Source organism: Nelumbo lutea, chromosome 7, assembly GCF_056320005.1.
Source record: "Nelumbo lutea isolate HS-2025 chromosome 7, American lotus-T2T, whole genome shotgun sequence".
Taxonomy (NCBI): domain Eukaryota; kingdom Viridiplantae; phylum Streptophyta; class Magnoliopsida; order Proteales; family Nelumbonaceae; genus Nelumbo; species Nelumbo lutea.
Window position 1 is genome coordinate 32,513,716 of NC_142690.1, and position 24,888 is coordinate 32,538,603.

Consider the following 24,888-nt stretch of genomic DNA (forward strand, 5'->3'; position numbering starts at 1 on the left):
TACAGATTCTAATGTCGGAGGCTCCTTTAAGAAGGGTGATTCTCAGAAGAGAACATATGACAAAAGTAAAATTTGGTGCATTCATTGCCAGAAGACAAGACATACCAGAGATACATGTTGGGATCTCCATGGAAAACCTAAATGGGCACAAGAATTGGGCAAGAAGTCAACAATTGATCAGGGTAAGAAACCAATCCACCAGAATCAGAAAAAGTATAATTCAGCTAATATGGCATCTCAAGAGACTAGTCCCATGGTAACTTAGGAAAGGCATCCCAGTTCTGACCCTAAGGAATCATACATTCGATTCCCCTTGGATAATTGACTTTGGAGCCTCAAACCACATGACCGGTAAATCAAATTTATTTCAGGCATACAACCTTCTCTCTGGGAGAGATAAGGTGAGATTGGCTGATGGTTCATTCTCCACCATAGCTGGCCAAGGAACCACATATCTCTCCCACTCGGCCTTATCCTCTCTAATTTGTTGAATGTTCCTAAATTGCCTATAAATTTACTCTCCATTAGCAGTATTACTCATTCTTTGAATTATTCAGTTACTTTTTTTCCGTCTTCATGTATGTTTTAGGATTTGGACTCGGGGAAGACGATTGGTAGAGGAAGCATGGTGGATGGTCTCTACATATTGGAGAATAAAGTTGGTCTTGTGGTTACAAAGTCATTGAGTTTGTTCAGTGAGAGTCAAGCCTATTTATGGCATAGTTGTCTTGGTCATCTTTCTTTTGAGTCATTAAAAGTTATGTTTCCAGAGTTGTTTAAGTCTTTGTCAGTTAGTCAGTTGCAGTGTTAGACATGTCAATTGAGTAAACATTGTAGAAGTTCTTTTCCTTTAAGAAATAAAAGATTTGAATTTCCATTTCATATTGTCTATTATGATGTTTGGGGCCCTGTTACTCTACATACCAAGGCTGGATATAAGTACTTCATTACTTTGATTGATGATTACCTTAGATATACTTGGGTTTACCCTATGCGATCTAGAGGTGAAGTGCCCAAAATTGTGAGACTTTCAATGCATGGTGTTCACTCAATTCCAAATTGAAATTCAATTTTTTTCCAGTCGGACAATGCAAAAAAGAGTACTTCCATAGTGATCTCATGGAATTCTTTGCTTTGTGTGGATCTCTTCAACGAAGCTCTTGTGCTAGGACACCCCAGCAAAACAGTGTTGTTGAAAGGAAAAACTGTCACCTTCTCGAAGTAGCTCGTGGCTTATTACTCCATATGAATGTTCCAAAACGTTTTTGGATGGATGTTGTTCTGTATGCTATATACATCATCAACCGTATGCCATCTCGATTACTAGAGTATAAGGTCCCACATCAACTTTTGTTTCCTACAGCTCTATTGTCTCCCATTCCAGTGCGTGTTTTTGGGTACTGTTGTTTTATTCATAACTTGTCTCCTACTCGGGGTAAACTTGATCCTTGTGCTATTCCTTGTGCTTTCCTTGGTTACCCTTATTTCAAAAGGGGTATTGTTGCTATGATCCCACCTCTCGCAAGTACTATGTCTCCGTAGACGTATCCTTCTTGGAGAATAAACCTTTCTTCTCGGTTTCTCCTCAAGGGGAGGGTAGGGTTGAGGAGAAACACACCCAGGCTCATACTCAACTACCTCCTCTTCCTAATCCTCCTCCATTCCGTGTCTTTCTTTGCCGTCACAAAAGCCAACAGAGTTCAAGAGCCGTAGAACCTGACATTATGCAACCAACATCACTGGATTCTCTAGAGGCAGATCCTTCTCATAAGCCAAGTACACTTGTTCCTATTGATATGCCTGAACCTCTCAATGTTGATTCCCCTGTCATTAATGATCTTGGTGTTACTCTTGCTAAGAGAAAGGGTGTTAGATCATGTACTACTAATCATCCTATCTCTCACTTTGTGTCCTATGACCATATTTCACCTTCATATCATGCATTCCTCTCTTTGTTGGCAATATCCCTATTCCTAAGAATGTGGCAGAAGCTTTATCCAAACTTGAATGGACAGATGCAATGAAGGAAGAAATTGATGCATTGCACAAAAATGACACTTGAGAGTTGGTGGATCTTCTTGAAGGGAAGGAATCAGTGGGATGCAAGTGGGTGTTCACAATGAAGCATAAGGCTAATGGAACTGTTGAAAGGTACAAGGCCGGACTGGTGGCAAAAGGTTTTACACAGGTATATGGAGTAGACTATGCAGAGGTATTTGCTCTAGTAGCCAAGATGAACTCTATCAGGATTCTTCTCTCATTGGTAGCAAATCTTGACTGGGAACTTCACCAATTGGACATTAAGAATGCTTTCTTGAAGGTGACTTAGAAGAGGAAGTATACATGACCCAACCTCCAAGTTTTTGTGCCAAAGGCCGTGAGCAGAAAGTGTGCAGGTTAAAAAAATCTTTATATGGTTTGAAACAATCACCTCGGGCCTGGTTTAGTAAGTTCTACTTAGCAGTTCAACAGATGGGGTTCCAAGAATGCCAGCTAGACCACAATATATTTGTGAAGAAAGGTGAAGGGAAAATTGTAGCTTTAATTGTGTATGTGGATGACATAGTGATCACAGGAGACTGGGAGACCAAAATATAGAAACTGAACAAATTCTTAGCCACTCAATTTGAGGTGAAAGATTTAGGACCATTACATTATTTCCTTGGACTTGAAGTTTCCTACTCTCAAAAGGGCATCTTTATTTCCCAATGGAAATATGTACTGGACCTATTAGAAGATACAGACAAGCTAGGGGTGAAACCAATTGACTCGCCAATTGAACCTAACCATCAGTTGGGAGACAATCAGGGGGAGTTCTTGAAAGATGTGAAGAAGTTTTAGAGATTTGTAGGGAGACTCTTATATTTGTCTATGACCAGACCTGATATTGCTTATGCAATGGGTGTCCTTAGTCAGTTCAAGCACAACCCTAGGACAACTCACTTTGAAGCTGCAGAGAGTCCTTATATACCTCAAGAAATTTCCAGGAGCTGGTTTGTTGTTCCAGATACATGGACATTTAAAGGTGGAAGTATATACTGATGTTGATTGGGCAGGGGCAGTTAATGACCGAAAGTCCACCAGTGGGTATTGTACCTTTGTAGGAGGTAACTTGATCACTTGGAGGAGTAAGAAGCAAAGTGTGGTGGCTAGATCCAGTGCTGAAGCAGAGTACAAAGCTATGTCTCATGGAGTTGCTGAAATCATGTGGATAAGAAACTTGTTAGGTGAACTGGGTTTTGCAGTCAACAGCCCTATGTCACTCTATTGTGACAATAAAGTCACTATCAACATTGCTGCTAATCCAGTCCTCCATGATAGGACGAAACACATTGAAGTGGATAAGCATTTTATTAGAAAAAAACTTGTGAGTGGAGAAGTATGCATTCCATATGTCATCTTAGAGGAATAGCTTGCAGACAGCTTCACCAATGGTCTTCAACATGTGTGGCATAATGATTTGTATGACAAGTTGGGCATGATTGACCTCTATGCTCCAACTTGAGGGGGAATGTTGAAATAGTTTATTTTATGTCTTATTATTTTCTGTCTTGTTAGGGTCTGTTTGGTTGTTTTAAAGTCTTTTTTATTTTCTGTTATTGTACTGGGTCTTTTTCCCTTTTATTTTAGAAGCCCCATAATTATTAGTAGAAGCTGGCGCCGCCAACACTGTTCCATTGTCGCCAATCTCTCCTCTTCTCTTCTATCTTCTCTCTTCTTCTCTTCTCTTTCTCTCTTGTTTCTAGTCGGCCATATTGTCAAGACTTCCCAAGCATCGGACACACAACCGCCCTTGTACACTTCCACAGAATTCTCCCCCTTCTCTTCCTCTAGTTGACATAGGTAGAACCGAACAAACTTTGAACATTTGGTGGGGCATTCGACCTGCACCCAAACAAAGAGAGAAACATACCCAAATAATTGAAATGAAAGAGTGGGAGATTAATAAGTGGTAGCAGGTCTCACCATTTGCCTCTCAAAGGATGCACCAATTGGGAGAAAGACACCTATTTTATCTCTTTCTTTGAAGAAGATAACAAGTATTGATTCTTTCCAAGAAAACTTCCCAACAAAAACCACTAACTCTAGGGGGAATAGGCTTGTTCCAAACCTCCTTAACCGGAAAAAGCATCATAAAGCTATCTAAAGGTTGGGTTAGGGCAGAAAAGAATGAATCACAAGAAAAGAATTACATGATGCAATACACCAAATCCTACTATCTGACTCTGAAGGGTTCAGGAACACTCCATATAAACAATGAAGTAACAAAACATTATCTAATTCAGCATCTCTGAGCCCCCTTCTAAACCCTATATTCTAGGCATAGCTTGAGTTCGAACTAGAAGGTAACAAGAAGGAAGACATAGGTTCATTCTTAAGGTTGGACAAGTTAAAAGAGATGGAAATTATTCCTTCAATGGTGAGTCACCCAGCCACACATGTTCCCAAAATTTAACAAGGTTTCCGAAGCATAGGTTGTATTTGATGAAGGGTAGGAACATTGGAAGAATATCATGGATGGATTTCCAAGGTGTAGCTCTTGTTGCTTTGGTCCATAGTCTACATCCCACCCATTAGCCGCAAGCCGATTAATGCTAATAATTACCTTTCCCAGAATTTATCCTTTTCTGTTGGCAATCTCCATAACCATTTTCCCGAAAGAGCTATATTCCTTTTTTACCTCATCACCTAGACCAGCAAATTTCTTACTTCTTCTCACCACCTCCAAATGAACCCTATGATCCTTCTCCTCTCCTGGCTTCCATAGAAAATTCCTAATCAAATTTCCAAACTTCTACTCACCCCTTTTGGAATTTTGAATATTGACAAATAGTACACCAACAGATTGGCCAAAGTAGACCTAATTAATGTGATCCTCCCCCCCAAGGATAAATAGATTTTTTTCTAGGAGGCCAACCTTTTAGTAAATCTCTCAACCACTAGATTCCAAAAGCTAGCACTTCTTGGATTATCACCCAAAGGTAGCCCCAAATAGATCAAAGGCCATTGAGACGTAATACAACCTAGGGTTTTGGTACTTTCTGATATCTCCCTTTGTTCCATATTTGTCCTTGAAATACAACTCTTGTGAAGACTCACCTTTAAATTTGACATTTTCTCAAACAATTGAATCATCCATTTCAAGTTTCTGATCCACCTAATATTTCCCCCTTCACAGAACAAAATAGTATCATTTGCAAATTATAAGTGAGTGATTGTCACACCCTTCCTATCAACTCTCCATCCCCACACCAGGTTTCTAGAATTTGCCCAGAGATTAGTCTTCCAAGGACATCCACAATCAGAGTAAAGAGGAATGGGGATAGTGGGCCCCATTCACCAAGATAGTGTAGTGACAAGTCTTGATGCACCCTCAACCCATTTACACCATCTGTCTCCAAGGCGAGAGCTTCTTAGAACCTCCATCCAACAACCCCAATCTACCAAATCATAGGCCTTCTCCAAATCCAGTTTACCAACAAAACTTTTTTTTTTCCCACCTTTTTCATTTCCTCAACACTTTTGTTGGCAATGATTTTCCTTTCTTTCACAAGTGCCCCTTGATTTGGGGAAACAATGGTAGGAAGAACACGTCTTATCCTTTGAGAGAGTACCTTTGTAGTTATTTTTATAGGCTATTAACCAAGCTGATAGGTCTGAAATCTCTAGGATGAGCATCCTCAACCTTCTTTGGAATCAAGGCAATGAAAGGAGTTCAACCTGGGATTAATCACTTCCCCTAAAAAATTCATTGAAAACTCCTTAAATATCCTTTTTTAAGATCTCATAACAATCTTGGTAAAATGCCATTGTTTAATTAGTTAGCCGGGAACACAGCTTATTTGTTAGAAGCTGTTAGAGTAGTTTATTTTTTTGTTAAGTTGTAAGCACCAGCCGGTCTATTAAGAATAAAAGTTAATGAGAGGGGGCGGCCAGCATTATTGGCTTCTCATCTTTTCTCCATTCTATCTTCTTCTTTTCTCTTCTCGCATAAATTCTCTCTCGTCTTTTATATCTTTTTTAGTTTTCTGCTGATTAGGGTATTCTCTTTGTCTGACATAGTGGCAGTGGCAATTCCTGTCACAATGATCACTTGTTCTGATCCTACTCTTATCTCCTCCTACACACCCAGGTAATTTACCTCTGATAGGGCATCATTAGTTGGCATATCAAAAGCACAAGATTTGAAACCTGGTAGAATGCCATTGTGGGGTGGTGACGTTTGGGTGGAAATCAAGGGAGGTGTCTAATTCTTACGGGGTGAGTGTATGGAAAGGAATAATAGGGTTCAACTGGGATTTCAGGAGTTTGGTTTGATTCAATGTTGGAGATGGTGCTAGAGATTCTGGGAGGATGATTGGAGTGGAGTTGGGAAGCTGTGTGAGGCTTGCCCGAGGTTGTACAGGCTGTTGAGCATCAACTAAGGATCGATCAATGCTATGAAGTCAGTGGTGAGAAGGTGATTTAGTGCCCAAAGTTTAGAAGACCACTGCAGGATCAAGAAATGGAGGAATGCATTCTGTTGCTGGAAAATTCTCAGTAAAGTCCTACTTGGCCCTTATCAAAGACCATCAGATCATAGGACAGGCAGAAGGAATGTGGGGGAATCCAGCCCCATCAAGGGTGGAAGATTTTGTGTGGTTGGCCTCCTTGGATAGTATCTAAGTTGCAGACCACTTGAAGATTAGAAGCTTCAGCATGATGAGCTTTTGCTATATGTTCAAGATGGAAGAGGAGTCAGTGTACCACTTATTTTTCTCATGCAAGGTTGCCAATTTCATTTGGAAGATTTACTCTGTGCTCTTCGGTGTTAGTCTTTCAGCCAAGTTCCACTACTGAAATCTTTTCATGTTGGCCAAGATTTAGAGGGAGCAATAAGGCTAGGATAGTCTGGAGCTGCATACCTTTTGCAGTGTGTTGGGCTATCTGGAATAAAAGGAACAGAATGTTATTTAATAACAAGTCCAAGAGCATTGAGATGCTAGTTGCTTAAGTCGGTAGACTAGTGACTGATTGGGTATGGGTCCTCCATGTTTTGCTTAAATCAATAGAGCAGATTTGGGGGAGAGCTTCTGGGATGTGCTTGAAATTCAAGCTTGTAATGCTGAAAGTTTTCTTGTTGCTTAGTGATCTATTGGTGTGTCTCTCGGACACCCATTGGGATTGTAATGTTCTTTTTCCTTTTTAATGAAATATTTTATCTTTATTCTTCAAAAAAAAAAAAAAAGAATACCATTATCAAGTCTAAGGATCATATGCAACAATCCAAATGCTCCACCAGTCATTAAATCTAGGATCCATCTGAAAGTGGTCTAGTTCAGTTTTTTCTAAACACCCATGCTTGTGTCTTGAGTCATCACTTTGGCAGTAGAGACTGACTGCCCTTTCTCACAAAGCAGTTCTTGCATGTCAACCTTTTCAGGATGAATAACCCATGCTTATCCATTGGTTGGGAATAGTTTAGTCTGCATACTGATTGTGTTGGTCTCAATCATTTCTATGATTAATATAATCCTAAAATGTAGATCAAGGGTTACTAGGAATGGCAACAAGGTGGGGCGGGGCCAGGTTTTGCATACCCTGTCTCTGACCCCAAACTCAAATACCCTCCCCTTCCCTGCCCCATACCCCAATGGGGCTAGAAATCCCAACCCCATCCTTGACCCGTGGAGAATGGGGATCCCCAAATTGGCCCTGCCCCACCGTTGTCATTTTTAATCATGGCAGGTTCGGGGCCGGGGTTGGGGCAAGGTGGACAAATACCACCCTGCCCCATCCCCAGTAACTAGAGTTTCAGGTTTCCCTGAAACCAGCTCCAAACCCAATCAATGGTCAGGAAAGCCACCCTGACTGGGGTGGGTGGGTCAATTTGCTATCTCTAAGGAGCAAGGATTAGCTGAATGTGATGGCTATTCAGCAGACTGTGGAACCAATGATAATGTTCCATGCCAGTAATAAAATACATGGGACCCGCACCTTTCATAGTGGAACATTTTCATTGGTTCCACAGCTCACTGAACAGCCATCACGTTCAGCTAATCTGAATTCATCTCTAAGGGCTATCATAGAAACACACACCCAATGAAACATGTGATTGTAAATGAAATTGTTCATTTATTCCTAATAAAAGCAGTGTTTTAAAAGCGCAAGGATCAAAAAAAGCGCAAGGGCCAATTTGTGCCTGAGGTGCAAGGCGTAAGGCAAGGCGCACGCCTTTTTAAGAAAGGCACAAAATTACAAAAAGAAGCTAAAAAATAAAAAAAGTCAGAAAATTTAAAAAATGCCAAAAAATTAAAAAAATGCAAAAAATATTAAACATAATGTTAATAAGAAATTTAAACTTAAATTTGAAAATAAATGTTTTAGAAAACCTATTATCTAAAATTAAAATACATAAACATAACATGTAAAGCGTATTCAAATGAAAATTTAAAAATAAAAGCAAACATATAAAGCATTTTCAAGCATGTAAAACCCATAATCTCTTTTTTTCCTTAATTGCATTGCTTCAAGTAGCTAACGTGATGTAAAACATATTGAATTCTTGATTCTATGAGTTACCTTTGTACCACGCCCATTTAGGCAAGCCTGAACAAGTCTATGTTAGGGTCTGAAATTCTTGTTTCTCACATAAAAAATAATGATTTTATAACTTTCATTGCCTTTTAAGAAGATATATTATTGCAATGAATGAATGAACAACATTAGCAAACAGGGGGTTCTCGAATAATGTTGTTCATTATAAAAATAATGATTTTATAACTTTCATGTTAGGGTCTGATATTTTATTGCTAATGTTCATTCATTCATTGCAATAAACTATCTTCTTAAAAGGCAATGGAAGTTATAAAATCATTATTTTTTATGTGAGAAATAAGAATTTTGGACCCTAACATAGACTTGTTCAGGCTTGCCTCGAGGGGCATGATCGGGGGTTCGGGGGCGGAGCCCCCGACTCAGCCATTAGACTCAAAAAAAGAAAAAAGCGCAAAATTTTAAGGTGCACGCCTGGGATAAGGCACAAGGCGCATCAGACGCATGCCTGGGTGTGCCTAGGACCTGGGCGAGGCGCATACCCCAAAATGCGCCTCAACTGTGCGCCTAGGCGTGCCTTAGGCACACCTTTGAAATCACTGAATAAAAGTAATGTACATCAGTGCATATCATATTGGATCTAGTCTTTTAAAAGTGCAAGGGGCAATTTGTGCCTGGGGTGCAAGGTGCAAGGCAAGACAAGACATGCCTTTTTGAAGCAAGGCGCGAAAATACAAAAAAATGCCAAAGAAATGTCAGAAAATTCAAAACAATGCCAAAAAAAAAAATTGCAAAAAAAAATATATTAAACATAATATTAATAAAAAATATAAACTTAGATTTTGAAATAAATGTTTTAAAAAATCTATTATCTAAAATTAAAATACATAAACACAACATGTAAAGTGTATTCAAATGAAAATTTAAAAATAAAATCAAACATATAAAACATTTTCAAGCATGTAAAACCCACAATCTCTTTTTTTGCTCAATTGCATTACTTCAAGTAGCTAATGTGATGTAAAACATATTGCATTCCTGATTCTACGAGCCGCCTTTGTACCAAGCCCCTCGAGGTCAAGGAAAGCCCAAACAAGTCCATGTTAGGGTCTTAAAGGCAATTAAAATTATAAAATTGCTGCCTCAGGCCGTCGGGTGTGCCTTTTTAAATCACTGATTGGATCCTGAGGTCATAAACTACCCAATAGGCTGAACCATGTCTACTTCTCTCAGATCTCCATTTAAGTAGGCATTTTTGAGTCCAACTAATGGAGATGCCACTCAAAATTTGCAGCAAGAGATGATAGAGCTATTATAGAGTTCATCATAGCAACAGGTGCACATGAGAGTCATTGTAATCCACCCTATACATTTGAGAGAAGCCCTTTGCAACAAGTCTAGCTTTGTATCTCTCTATAGATCTATAGTTCAATTTTAACAGAAAAGACCTACTTGCACCCCACCGGTTTCTTTCTCTCAAGAAGATCCACTAGTTCCCTTGTATGATTTTTATGTAGGGCTCTAATTTCTTCTAACATAGCACTATTCTGCTCAGGTATCTGCTTAGCCTTTGCAACCTTTTTGGGAATAGAAGCAGTACAAATGACAGAAAAAAAGTTACAATAGGATGGGGACAATTTATTGCAAGTGGAAAAATTAGCAATGGGCTGTTTAGTACAGGAGCAAGACACTGTTGAGTCTCCTTCTCTGGGTTGCAGAGGAATTGTTTTGGCAAGGGTGAACTCACAGGAATGGTTGTGGCAAACCCTATCCCCAGGACACATCACCGTTGAGTCTCCTTCCTCTGGGCTGGACAGTGTCTCTTCGTTGCTTGTCTAGGATTGGCCTCTGGCTGCTGGGATATAGTCTGCATCTTGGTCTGATGGCGATAAAGGGTTCATGGTCCCATCTTCTGGAAAGCTCTTTCATTATCAGGTTTTCTCATCTTCTGCAATATGGAGTTGGTTCTTTTTGTTTAATTTTATTAATAAAGTTTAATTTATACTCAAAGGAGCAAGTAATATCTGATCCCATGCATCTTTGAGATTTAAGACAACATAATACATTTACTATTGCTCGATGGAAAAGGTTTTCTCAACACAGATAACATGGCTGATTCATGTCACTGATTGCTGATGTCGTTGCGCATGGTAACTGAACCTTTTCATCTGCTCATAGTAGTTAACCTTTGGTTTGATTTTGTATATATCCGTTTTCCCTTAACTTTATTGTAATAATTCCATAAGAAGGCCTGGAAAGTCTTTCAATACTTGTTGCCTTTCTATATGTTGGATCATTCCTTGGAGGTCACACCTTTTCTGGTTATGCAGTTAAGAGGTGTCTGATTATGTGCTACATTTTCTCCTTTTATCAAACCTGTTTTGTAGGAATAAGAAAAAGGAATGAAGGAAAAAGAAAACAAAACAAAGATGCTGAATTAATGTAGTGTTTGTCCTAGTGTCTGATGGTTTTGATTCTTTTGTATTCTTTTGCAGGACAATGCAAGTGCTTTAAAGGCTCAGCTTGATCAGCAGAAGAATGTTGTTGAAAATCTTGTCTCAAATACTCGGGTATGCTATTAATTTTCTTTTATACCCCACAACCTTTTCATCTCCTTAGGGGTTATTTCTTGGTCTAATGCTAAAATCTCTGGTTGACAAGCGTGAGAAGCGGGTTCAAGTCTGAGAGTGGCCACTTTGTGCAAAAAATTGCCAAGGTTAGGTCTGTATTGAGTCTACCCCTCCCAAGATCCCAGATGGCTGGGATCAATATTGGGGTTCATGTCCTTAAACACAGAGTACTGTTACATCTCTATTAAAATTGTTTCTTTTATTTTTTCTTTCTCCAATGTCAGTTTGAGAAGAAATTGTTTTGTTTTTCCCTTTTAATTCCTTTTTCTTTTTGATTTGTAGAGATCTTTGAAATAATTTCTTTCTGGGTTGTCCTTTTGTCTTTCCATCAATGCTAGTAAACCAGTTTTTGTGACTCTCGGATGCTTCTTCCTACAGACATGGTGTGGAACAATCAAAAGGCAAACTACAAAATAAAGTTGGTGTGTCTTTTAATGGTTTCCATCTTGTCTGTCATGTACCCAGCCTTTAGAAACTCCTCAAAGTATAGATGCCAACTTTGTTCAGGCCATGCAGCCCTTACGAAGTTTTGTAACTAGCTAATGCAGTCACAGTTTCATCCTTCACTCCCCAGACCTCGCATTGGCGGGAGCCTTGTGCACTGGCTGCCCTTATGAAAGTGTGGCACTTAGTAGATCTAGATACTTGAGGTGTAAGCCTTGAGGCCTTGGGATTTGTAGTTTAAGCCTCATTATCTCTCTCTCTCTCTCTCATTATATATATATATATATATATATATATAAGTTGAGGTGTACTTGTGTAGAGATCTTTTGACAAGTTAAAAAGAAATGATCAATAAATAAATACCAATTAAGCAGGCAGGATTCATCTTTCTCATTGATTTGCATTTGGGAAATAAATTTATTTTATTACCAATTTTCTTAATAAAATTTATTAAGAAAAAAAGAAGATTACAAGGAAGGTGATCAGAAGTCAAAAAAGACAAAAACTTCCGAAACAAACTCCAAATCAAACAAACCAACTAAAAATGAAGAAAAACAGACCACCAAACATCCAACTCATTGAACAGAGAATAACAACCAAAACAGAACCCCCAAAACCAACAAACCAAAACCACTCACAAATCCACACCAAGTTCCAAAGAGGAAACAAACAGAAACAAATGACCTCTCTAGTTCTTCTTTAGGCTTTTCTTTGGTTTCATCATTTTTTTGTTTAGACCAGTCCTAAATAAACCCCACGTCAGTCTAGCAAAAACTTTTGAGACCAACAGATTTAGAGGTTTTCTCTGATTTCTGAATTTTCTCACTGCAAGAGAATTCCTTCTGAGAATCTTCAACTCCTTTGGTGTTTCATTAATCCTCTCCATCTCCATCTCCATCACTGAGTTCTTTTCAAAAAACTGGTCTTCAATGACTCAACACCCTCTTCAATGACAACCCCTTTCTGACCAGAAGAATTATGACCACCAAAGAAGTGGTGTAAATGTATGTTACCTGTACAATTAGTGCTGCATGCAAAGGGGTCAAAATTTCAGTCTATTATGATTTTAATTAAGCTGTGTATACAATGAATTAAAATTAAAAAAGAAGAATCATTTTGGGGGTTGCGTGGAAGTTGAGATAATTATGCTCCTATGATTCTAAAACAACCTTTATGCCTAATTATGTAGGACAAGGTTCAAAGTATCAATATGCCTCTGTAGGAATGGCAACGGGGCGGGGATCATATTCCCTGTCCCCGCCCCTGATTCTGAAATTAACCCCCATCCCCATCCCTGATCCCCATTGGGGATAAAATTTGTCCTCCATCCACGATCCTCGATGGGGATGGGTTCCCCGTGGGGACCCGAATCCCCGAAATATTTTTAGATAATAGTATTTTTTTTGAAAAATAAATTTACTTAAAATAAATAAAAATTATAAATTATAAATAATGTTTTAAATATGTTTTGATATATATATATATATATATATGTAAATAATATAAATAATATATGTTTAATATAAATAACACACACACACACACACACACATATATATATATATATAATCGGGGTCGGGGACCTCAATCCCCATTCTCGATCGGGGATTCCTATTAATCTTCGTCCCCGACCTCATCGGGGATGGGGAAAATTGCCATCCCTACGCCCCCGTGAATCGGTAGAGGCGTATTGGTACTTAGAAACTCACGCTTTTATATATTCTTTTTCAAAAGTTGTTTTTTTGGGACTTATTTACGCATATTTTTTATTAAAAAAAGAGAGGAGTCCCGATATATGCCTGATACGGGGCATATCGTATCAAAATTTTGAACGTTGATGTAGAATAATAGGTTTATATCATTTTGGACAGAAGAATTAATTTTCAAGATGACAGAGATTCAATATTAACAATCCCCTTTCCCAAATGCAAGGCTCAACCCAATAAATCAAAACAAAAATTGTTGGTTCCCTCCCAGATTTGATTAATGTATTTTATGCTTTTTTTTACAATTTCTGTATGTTTGTTGTGGTCTCAATCTTCTCTTCATTCTTGCAATAGTCTTTTTATTTTGTTACTTTGGTTTCTGGTTTTCTGCAGCTTTTGGAGAGTAAGATACAGGAAGCTAAGTCAAAGAAAGATACTCTCAAAGCACGTGCTCAGTCAGCAAAGTTAGTCCAGAACACCCTTTTTATTTTCACCGTCTCTGTTTACATTAACCGTGTGAACTTGATCTCAATGTCAAATTTTATGTTGTTCTAGGACTGCAACGAAAGTGAATGAGATGTTAGGGAATGTTAATACAAGTAGCGCTCTTTCAGCTTTTGAAAAAATGGAGGAAAAGGGTATGAATATTTGGCCTGTGCTTTATTTCTGAGCAGTCGATTATCATATTTCATGCATTGTCTATGGTTCTGGAAAGAGGTGTAATCACTGGGCCTCTATTATAAATGGCAGTCAGCTCATATTCTTTCAGCAGGCACATGTGACATTTTTTTTGAGAAAAGATAACAGATTTCATTAAGATAAAAAAAGGGGGAGGGATGTACATGAGGAGATGTACAAAGCCTTGTCAACAAAGAACAAAAGACAAAGCCCACTGCAATGGCTAAGTATGATCACTATACAAAAAATCCCTTTCCAGCCCAGATTTAGCTAGATTATCAGCCACATGGTTTAATTCTCTAGGAATCCATCTGAATCTGCATTCTAAGTAAGAGGCCAGTTCCCTGATTTCTAACAGCAAATGAGATAGTTTCCACGGATCCAAAGTCTGTCCTGAAGCCCAGCTTATAATGATGATACTTCTTGGATAATATATACCCTCAAAGCCACAACCAGTTGACTATAATAATCTATTTTTACCTTTTGCTTTTGGACTTGCCCCTGTTATTTGATGATAAAGATCATCTAGTTATTGTTGGCTTTGGAGCGTGGTACCCTGTCACTGTGGTGATGAGGTTACAGGCCCATTTTATGTTTAAGACATGGTGGAGTCATGCTAGAGGGTAGGCCTTGGTGCAACGGTTAGGTTACCCGATAGTGACCTGGGTGACCAGGGTTGTGTACATCTGTCCCTCCCCAGACCCCGCATTGGCAGCGGCCTTGTGCACTGGGCTGCATTTTACATGGTAGGGTCATTCTACTGACTCATTTTCTTACAAATATTTTTCCATAGGTATCTAAATTCTATTTAACAAAAAGAGAATTTATGCATATGATACAGTTTATTCATTAGTCAGCATTGCTGTCAAGGCACCAAAGCATAGCTCGCTGACAGGGGAGTGCCATGTCACCTAGGTGATGGATTTTTTTTTTAATAAAAACCTAAATCCTAGGGTAATTTCCATTGGTTTCATGGAAAATCAACATACTCATGAGAAGAAGAAAGAAAAGAAAAACTCAGAAAATATAGGGGTTGAACCCTTGATTTTGTCCTAGGGAAAAAAGAAAAGAAAGGGGTGGTGAAGCAGAAGAAGATTGTCTTAGAAAAAGGAGAATGGGTGGAATCCTTGTTTTTGTCCAAAGAAAAGAAGAAAAGAAAGGGGCAGAAGAAAAGAAGACATACCTTTGTTCTTCTCATGTGATAAATCTTGAAGTTCTTGCTTGTTTATCAGTTAAGGTTTTGAAGCACCCACCAACTTGTGCGTTGTAGGTTGTCAATGATACCGGAAAATTTGTGGCCCGATCTGGCATCTGATTCGATTATCTCGGATTTGGATGATGTCTTGTAATCAGATCAGATTTGGATTTTGCAATCTGCATCTGATTAATAATCAGATCGGATTTGGATTTGATTCCATCCAATCTGATTAAAATCCGATCCGATTATATTATAATTTTATTGATTTTTATATATAAATTTTATATAATTATATTTAAAATATAAAAAAGATATATTTTTATATATGAATTGATACGTTTAATAAATTCAGTATATTATATTTACATTAATTTATTATACATAAAAGTTGAAAAGTAATTAACTTTTGATTTTTTTGTTTGTATTTTAAAAAATTAAAGCAGAGCCAGATTAAATCCAAATCCAACTTGATTCTATTAGAATTCGAATTCGAATGAGGTCTTCAAATCTGATCGGGTTTTGGATAGGACTTGGATGCAAGTTTTCAACAATTGGACCGGATTCAGATTTTGCAGAATTCGGTCCGAACCCAATCCAATTACAGCCCTAGTGTGTTGTGATTGAACTTGAAAATATAATAAAATAATAAAAAGAAACTAGTATATGAATTATGGAGAAGAGAAGTGACAATGGAGATGACCCTAGAAGTGTTAAATTTTTTAAATGTACAAGATTGTTTTGGATATTGAGAAGGCGACACCAATGGCAGAGGGCGATTGTGTTTGCTCAAAATCTCTCCCCATGGCTGAGGTAAGCGAATTGAAATAGCCAGGTAGAGAAGAATTAAGGATACAAGGGCTGGTGAGTTAGGTGGTAAGGGGGACAATGGCCAGAAGAGGAGTTATAGGGAGGTTGTAGGGGAAGGGTTGTGGCCGCAAGAAGGCAAATGAGAAGTAAAGGTGGGCAAAGAAAACCATTTATGTGGTCATTGATAGGTCAGAAAATTTTCAAGAAAGTTTTACTTGAAGTGATGCTTGATTGGAAGATTTGAAGGCAACCCTTCATTGTACCTGGTTGAACTTTGGGAGTGAATTGAGAAGAAACTGGGGATTGATTTTACCATCAGAAGTGAACAAACTTCCTAGTTCGTAACATTATGTACCTTTTACTTATATTGTCAGAGTAGGAGATTGAGAGGGTTATGAAGGAATGAGTGCACAACATTATGATAAGAGAGTCCAAATTTTGGATCGACTGATGGCATTAGAGTGTAGGCACCACAATGAAGAAGATTGGGATATGCCAACTCTCTAGCATAGTATTCAAGGCACCAAGGTGAGGCTAGGCAACATGGGGGCGCCTCATTGCCTAGTTGCCTAGGTGATGGACTTTTTTAAGTAAAAAAGCATATATCCTAGGTTAGTTCCCTAGGTTGTGTAGCCATATTTCCTTAATAATTATCCATAATTTTCATAAGAAAAGTATAAATTTCATGTTAAAGTATAGAAAATCAACATATTCAAAAAATATAGGGGCTGAACCCCTATTTTTGTTATAGGAAAAGAAGAAAAGAAAAGATGGAAGGAAGAAAATGTGTTGATTAGAAAAAAAAATTTAAGTTCTTCATTACTTATTGGTTCATGTTTTGAAGTCTTTGAGGGTTCAATATTGCACTTAGCAATGTCTGTGTTGATTAAATCATTACAAATAAGAAAATAATAAAAATAAATTAGTATATAAACACACAAAATTAAGAATATAAAAGTATTTTATGACACAATATACAAAACTGCTTGGCAATTAGGCGAGGTGAGCCTCCAAGGGCACCTTGTTACCTAGGCATCACCTTGACAACTATGGGGTATGACTGCAAGAGAAGAAGAGAAGAGAGAAGGGGAAGGAGAAGAGTCAATCATACTCTCTCTCCATCCCCAAATACTTTTATTAAACCTGATTAGAATAGTTGGGGTAATTACATGAATACCCTTGGGTAGGGCGACTACTTAAAAACTTAAAGAAAAAAAGATCAATAGGCCCATTAACACAAAAAATAATAAACATTAGGCTGAAATAAACTACGGTCCATCTGGCCCAATATTTCTACAGGAAGATTAAGGAACCAAAGTCTGAAGTGTTGAATATGACAAATGGAGCCAGGAGAACCGTATTGGTGATGTCATGGCTTCTAGTGTCTATGCTGCCCCAAGTGAAGAAATTTCATGAGGGCTGATACAGCTTATGAGATCTGGGAGCAAGCAGAATAAAGGTGATCTTTGTTGTACTTTGTTTCTGATCTATGACAGAGAGCATGTCACCAGAACAAAGGTGAACTGTCAGATCAGATGCCTCTTCCTTTCTTATTCTTATTTCTTTGTTCTTGCTTGTTCAGAACTATAACCTCAACGAACCAACCACAGAAGAAACCTTATTTTTATTCTTGTTTTGATGTTTTAGTTTTCTTTTTCTTGGTCAAAATGACCAAGATTTATTCTTTGTGAGAGGGCCGAACTTCCTCTATTTTTCACACAAGGGCTTGTACTATTCAGATTTGTGGGAGTGGATTGTGGGGTTCAAGTTTTCTTTTTCAGATCTGAGTGTAAAGATCTTGTAAACGGCCTCTCTGTGTCTGCAGGGATAAGGCTGTGTGCATCTGTTGCTCTGCAGATCCCGCATTGGCGGGAGCCTTGTGCACTGAGCTGTCCTTTTATTTGAGCATAAAGATCTAAACATAGCAGGTATACCAGATTTATGAAGGTCAGATCTGGACACTATTCTAGAAAAATCTTATCTATACATATCATTCCAGATTTTTTTTTTTTTTTGGTAGAAATATCATTCCAGATTTTCATATGCCATGTTTTTCCCCTTTCCTGGATTGGTTATGAATTGTGAAGCAAGGACAGGTTTGCATAATGCTGTTTGTTGTAAGAATATTATTGCCGATTGCAGGCAATAAAATGATCTACTCAAATCAAAGATCAATTTAGTAGGAAATCAGAAATAGAAGAAAAAGGATTGAAGAAGCGCAGAGAATAGAAGGGATAAGAGAGAACGAAAAGCAATAAAAAGAAGGGGGAGCCAAAAACTTTGCAGGTGCCCCTTAGCATTAGTATTTATAATTAGTGGTAAGATTTGTACAATGACAGTCATGCCCCTATAATAGGGAAGCAGGTAATAAGTAAATAAAGAATATGGGCCTGGGCCCAATAACAAAGCACAATAAAAGTTAAAAAAAAAAACAAAACAAATAAAAAATATTAACATAAAAGCCTGAAGGGTGGAAATGTAGATGGTGCCATAGCATGTCAACACTCCCTCAAATTGGTAATGGATGTTGATCATTCCCAACTTGCATAAGTCGTGCTCCAGCTTATTTTTAGCAACTCCTTTAGTAAATATGTCTGAGAACTGTATTTTAGATTAGATGTAGTGTAAACACACTTTGCCTGAAGACACCCTCTTTCTAATGAAGTATCTATCAACTTCAATATTTTTAGTCCTATCATGCTGGACTGGATCATGAGCAATGTTGGTGGCTTGATTATCATAGTATAACATCAAGGGCTGTTCTACCTCAATCTCAAGTTGTCCATTTAGAGAATGAAGCCAAAGTAACTCTGACACACCATGATCCATAGACCTGTACTTGGCTTCTACACTTGACTAGGCCACCATTGCTTCTTGCTTTTCCAAGACACCAAATTCTGACCAAGAGTGTAAATTCCAGATGTAGAGCATCTATCATCTAAGGAGCCTTCCCAATCTACATCTATATAAGCCTCAAATTTCATGTGTCATAATTAGAAACATTGAATCTCCACCATGATGCTTCTTAAGGTAAGCATCCTGTCAATATCTACCCAATGTGAACTTTGTGGAACATGCATATATTTGCTTACCATACTCATTACATACGAAGTATCTGGCCTGGAGCAGGGATATAGAAGCCATCCTACCAACCTCTGATACCTCCCAATCCCAATATCTTTAATCTGCTCATCATCAAAACCATTAATCCTATGCAAGGTTTTAAATGTTGATACAATCCAATACACCGGTTGGGGCTTATCGGACTGTATCGAGTCTTGCTTCTTTTTTTTTTTTCTTTTTTTTTTTTTTCCAACCTGGTTCAGAGGGGTCAGTTTAAGGCCCATCTACCCCCTGAACCAGGTCATGCCCCGAAACACCCACTGTAGGGGCATATCAGGAAACCACCAGTATGATACATATTGGCTGTACGGCCCAATACATATCGAAATTTTGATCCTTGATCCTATGATTCTGATCAATAGGCATACAGCCGGTTTAACTCAAGCTTACTGGTCTCTTACAACAGGTCAAGGACATAATTATGTTGGGAAACGAAAGTCCCATGTTCGACCTTGCTACCTCTATGCCTAAGAAATATCAAAGCTCACCAGATCTTTAGTTTCAAAATCCTGGTTTAAATACTTATTTAACACGTCAATTTTTGCAAGATCATTACTAGTGAAGGCACACACTTCAAACTTCAAGGCTTTTAGCCTTTCAAAACTATGGATTCCCAACATTTAAAAACCATGTTCTTTATCAGATGTCTAGACAGCACACATGGGAAGAATTCTAGCCAACAAGGTCTCTTCTGTAGAACCCCACCTGAGGATCTTCCATCTTGATCATACTATTTCTGATGAAAAGAAATATATCATTGTTTTCTAATACTGATGTAGCTTTGATAATCATTTACAACTTTTTGTTGCATTTTCTCAGTGTTGGCCATGGAATCCCAAGCCGAGGCACTTAATCTGTTGACCACTGACGACCTTGAAGGAAAGGTAGTCCTTTTCCCTCATCGTTTTCTTTTGTTCTTCCCCTAAAGGATATTATTTTATGTTTATTCCTATTACCTGTTTCTACCTGTGCTGATCTGTTATACACTTCAGCTAGAACTTGTTCACAATTTTTTTTTTTTTTTTTTTTTTCTGCACATCCATAGCATCTATAGCAAAAAAAATAAATTTGATGAGATGATCATGTCCATGCTAAAGGCAATCTATTTCCCACAGTTTGCTTTGCTAGAGAGCTCGTCAGTTGATGATGACCTTGCGAAGTTGAAGAAAGAACTATCTGGAAGCTCTTTGGTACGTTTTATTATTCTTTTCGAGTAATGAGAAGGGAAGGGCAATATGACTGGGATCTGGGTTTCAGTCTTTATTACACACACCTTTTGGATGTGGTCCTTATAATGGCTGTGCCCGTTCCCTTCTATAATTGTCGTACGAGGACGTTATCTACTGTTTTATGCATGTTATTGTGCTCTTGTAGTGGCAACAAGTTCCATTTGATGTTTTTATTATTTTTATTTACAAGCATTATTATGTTTAATAATTATTAGTTAATGTAGGATACATTGCTGCAAGAAAATAATTTGGAAATGATATGATATTAAACCAAATTACAAGTGAATTTAGGTTTTTACAAGGTTGTAGTTTCAATGCAACAATTAGAGAATTACCATTTCTTTGAATTGGTTATGATTGACTCTGATATTGGAACCATCGAACTTGTGTATATGCTTTTAATTTTTCCTTTTTCTTTTTTATTTCTTCCAATGTGCTATTTCAATAGAAAGGAGAGCTTCCACCTGGTAGAGCAGCTGTTAGCAGCACAAATGCAGGATTTCCCATTCGAGATACAGAGATTGAGAAGGAACTTAATGAACTGAGGAGAAAGACCAAGGAATTATAAATTTAGCATTGGTTACATTGAAAGAAACCTTGCACTAATGGCTATTATATACATGAAAAATGGTTGTAAAGTTAAGATCTTGAGTTCATTTAGAAACTGAAGTTGGCGGATGGAAAATTATTGTCGATGCATGAAAGGGAGGAGCAAATTAAAATGAATTGGGTGATGTATAGTGTCCCCCCACACATTCAGAGACGAGGTGGTTTTGTATTTCCAAAAGTTCTTATTTTGTTATATCCACATGGGTCATCTGGTGTAAATATAATGAATTATGCTTTAGTCTAGATATTTTCAGCATTCTAATTAGACATAATTTGTTTGTGTCGTGTCTTTCTTTTCCTTATTTCTTTTTCACCTAAATTTCCAGACCCATCACCCAGGTAGAGACGGCATTCAGTCCAAGTCTCCCCTGCACCCAGCCAGACATACCAAAAAGCCAGTTGGCACCAGTTGTATATTTAAATTTAACTGAAATAGAGGAAAAGAAAATCAATTATTTAATAACAAATTAAAAATAAATTTCAATAATTCTTCAAAAATAAACAAGGTTTTCAAAACCAAACCGAACAACAAACCAGGCAGGGGTCTGGTTCCCGGGTCGAATGCTCTGACTGTTCGAACCGAACGGATGGTCCGTTTTGACAAAAAATAAAAAAAATAAAAACAAGCCAAATTGTTCAGCTGTTCGAACTTTTTGACCGCCTGGGTTAGTGGTTTGTTGACCAAATCAACGATTTTTGGGGGAAATAATGGTTCTGGGGTAAAACGGAACTGGTCATCCTGGTTTTTTTTGGCTGACCGTCTGGTCTGGTCCAGTTTCGAAAATCATGAAAATACACAAATGTAATAAATTTTCCAAAATATTTATAAAAGTAAAGTTAATACAAATTAACACATATTTATTAATAAAACAACAAAAATTAAGAAAATTTTAGTTTCAAAATTAATAGATATTATTAACTTTCAAAAAAATTTAATAGATATTATAAAATAGAATAATAATTACAACTATTATTATACTAACTAAATTTTAGGGGACAAATGGATCATAATAGAGGGCTTCAGTTACTCTAACTAAAGATGATGAAGTTGAAGCTTGGAAATGGTTGTTTCCCTTGGTGCGTTTTGCGCGAATGTGTCTCCAAAAGAACTAGGTGATGTCATATATAAGGGACTCATCCTTAAATCGAAGGGGTTTTTATAGTTCAGTCCACCTCAGAAATCTGATCCCCACCATATACGTCAAATGGATCCTATTCATGGATTGATGCCAATTTACACATCAATCCACAGGCAGGATGCGGTGTAGTGGGGGGGGGGGGTGAGCTACTAGTAGATTAGGAGGAGGCTGAAATTTCAGATTTTTGAGGTGGATTGCAGTCCACTTATCCCTAAGGGGGCGTTCTTTTTTGAGATTTTGAGAGGGGGAAAGTTGGTCAATGGGATTTTGGTCTCATTGGCCAAGAATACCATGAGAGGGTGGTCGAATCATCGACCCATTGATCCATTTAACGATATTTTATCTTTTTATTTTTAATTTATTTGTTAGAACGGGTCATCCATTCGAACCGGACAATTGGACTGTCGACCTAAAAACCGGTGGCCAATGCAATTCCGTTTCTAAGTCATTTTTTAAAACGTTGTATGGGAGAAAGGAAATTTGGGATCGTTTTGGGGCTAACGGGACAAGCTAATGGACGTCCCTTTAACCCCGCACGCAAGAATGCCCATTGCATGCAACTGGACATGTGGCAGTCACACGTTATGTGGAACGACAGATAGTGGGGCGGAGATGCGAACTCACAGAAAAGTGGTTTGCACTCTCAACCTGCTTCAGACACAAAAAAACGAACTGAAAAAGGCAATTCATCTTCGAAAAACAAAGAATTGACTTTCTCAAATTAATCAGTCAATCCGCAAAAAAGTGCCTGAACAAGAAAATGGTCTTATGAGATTGACGAATATGAGAACAGAATAAATAAATGAATAAGAAGACAAACGGACAACTCTATAAATCTCTGAAAACATAACAAATTAGGGATTCACGTTCTGAGCTCGAATTTGTAGAGAACCAAACAAATAGCAACAAAGACATTGGATGTCTTTGATCTTCTTCTACTCTAGCCTAAATTAGTAACAACAAAATAAATAAAAAAAAAACGTAATTCGGGAGAAAATTACTTGAAGTAGCTATTCAACTTGTGAAGGCTTGCTTGAAGAATGTGAAGAGGAAACTCAGAGATTTCATATGCTTCTTCATCATGCTTCTTGTTTAATTTGTTTTTCCTCACAAAGTTTAACAAAGTTTTCTCTCTTATGTCAACTGATTGGAACCGTGAAATATGGGGACCGGATCTATTAGGCACAATATATAAGCATGTTCAATGAGCACTTGATAAAAATATTCTAACAGCTGTAAAAAGTGGTATTTAATCTTTTTCAAAGGTAGGCTGAGTGTATTTTAAAGGACAGGTGTGGTCTAAAAATGAGCAAAGTTTAACAAAGTTTTTTCTCTAATGTTAACTGATCTAGTAGGCACAATATCGGAACCGTTGGCATGTGACAGTTTTTATTTGAGAAGTGTGACGAGAAAAGTAGAATTTTATATCGATTTTATTGATATAGTATTTACATCGATAATCGATGTAAAGCTTTGCTTTACATGAAGTTTTATGTCGTAAATTCCACTAGTCTATTGAAACGTATGCAAAGCCGAATTAGAGTCAAGTTTTACGTTGATCTTGATTTACACTCCTTCCAAATGCTAACAAAACCAAACCGGCATAAATATTTACATCGTTCTTAATTTACATACCTTCCGAATGCAGCTTAAAATTCCAGACGTTCAACTATTTCAAAAAAAAAAAAAAACGACCAAGATGGCAGTTTTCATTCTTTAACTGGACTTGAACCGGTCTAACACTAACTAATCGATTGATCAATTGATGTATTTTTCGAATTTTGTTTTGATTTTCTTCATTCTTTGCAATTTGTTTCCAATTCATTCTTTGTCCATAGTCCCCGCGATGGATCCAATGTTTCTCTCTAGATTTTCGTCTCTAAGCTCCACACTCTGATTTTTGGTAACCACCTCTTCTTTGTTGAGTTAAAAGATTTCAATTTTGTAATATTAATTCCTCCCTTGGCTTCATTTTGTTTGTTTCTTTCTATGGTTATGTATGATCCTCTAGATAATGTTTTTGATAATGGACGTAAAATACTTCCCAGGTAAAATTGGTTTCATGTTTCATGAAGAGAGCTGACTTTTGCATCTTGTGCTTTATTATATGTTTACTGGTGGAATTCATGCATCTGTGGTTATTGGCATCTCTCCTATATGATTTGATTTGCAATTGTATAGTTTCCATTTAGTGTGTTTTTTTAGAAGTCGGGCAGCCCGCATCTTCGTTTTTTCCCGTTTGATTGGAAAAAGATACAGTCGCTAAAAGACATCACGCCAAAAAAATGTATAAAGTCTGTTTTAGACAATTTTCGAAAAATTCCAAGTGGAGCTTCAGTTTTTTTTTGTTTAATTCATCTTCGCGTGGAAAGACACGCCTTGACCAAACAATCTTCAGGCTATCAAGATCTTAATGCAATAGCTCACTATGTAAAAGCTTTCAAAAAGAACTTGCCAAACAACCTCTTAGATTCATCAAAATGTAACTCTATGCAAGCAGGTTCTTACAAAAGTTGTAGAAGAGATCACAAATTTCTTAATTAATTTTAAAGAGAATCAAGAGAAAACTGCAGAAGAAATGAAAGAAATTTGATGAGTGGGTTCTTATGCTAGAGAGTCTATTGGTGAGGCCTCCTCAAAGGGTAAAAGTGAAGAGACACAAGGAAATGTGTCTAGTGGAGCTGATACCACTTCGAGTGAAGGGATGAGAGATCCATCGTATGGACGCCCAAATCTTGTGGAATTAGGTGGACGAATTTCAAAAATTTTTCTCTCCCTTCAATTGGGAAT

At 37.6% G+C, this 24,888-nt stretch overlaps 1 protein-coding gene across 2 annotated transcripts in view; it reads left to right on the top strand.

The window, feature by feature from the left end:
- LOC148846010 (membrane-associated protein VIPP1, chloroplastic-like) overlaps positions 1 to 21,231 on the top strand; it is a 41,663-nt gene extending 20,432 nt beyond the window's left edge. Inside the window, exons 6-12 of one of the 2 annotated variants that reach the window (XR_016102077.1) lie at positions 11,031 to 11,105; positions 13,709 to 13,779; positions 13,871 to 13,953; positions 17,824 to 17,926; positions 19,941 to 20,005; positions 20,237 to 20,311; positions 20,799 to 21,231. Coding sequence is in view for 1 of the 2 variants with exons in the window: in XM_088953948.1 (XP_088810074.1) it covers positions 11,031 to 11,105; positions 13,709 to 13,779; positions 13,871 to 13,953; positions 19,941 to 20,005; positions 20,237 to 20,311; positions 20,799 to 20,918 (489 nt within the window). In the remaining variant the exon portion in view is untranslated. The remainder of the gene's footprint in view (positions 1 to 11,030; positions 11,106 to 13,708; positions 13,780 to 13,870; positions 13,954 to 17,823; positions 17,927 to 19,940; positions 20,006 to 20,236; positions 20,312 to 20,798) is intronic. The other variant, XM_088953948.1, reaches the window with a different exon arrangement.
- Positions 21,232 to 24,888: the final 3,657 nt, after the last annotated feature.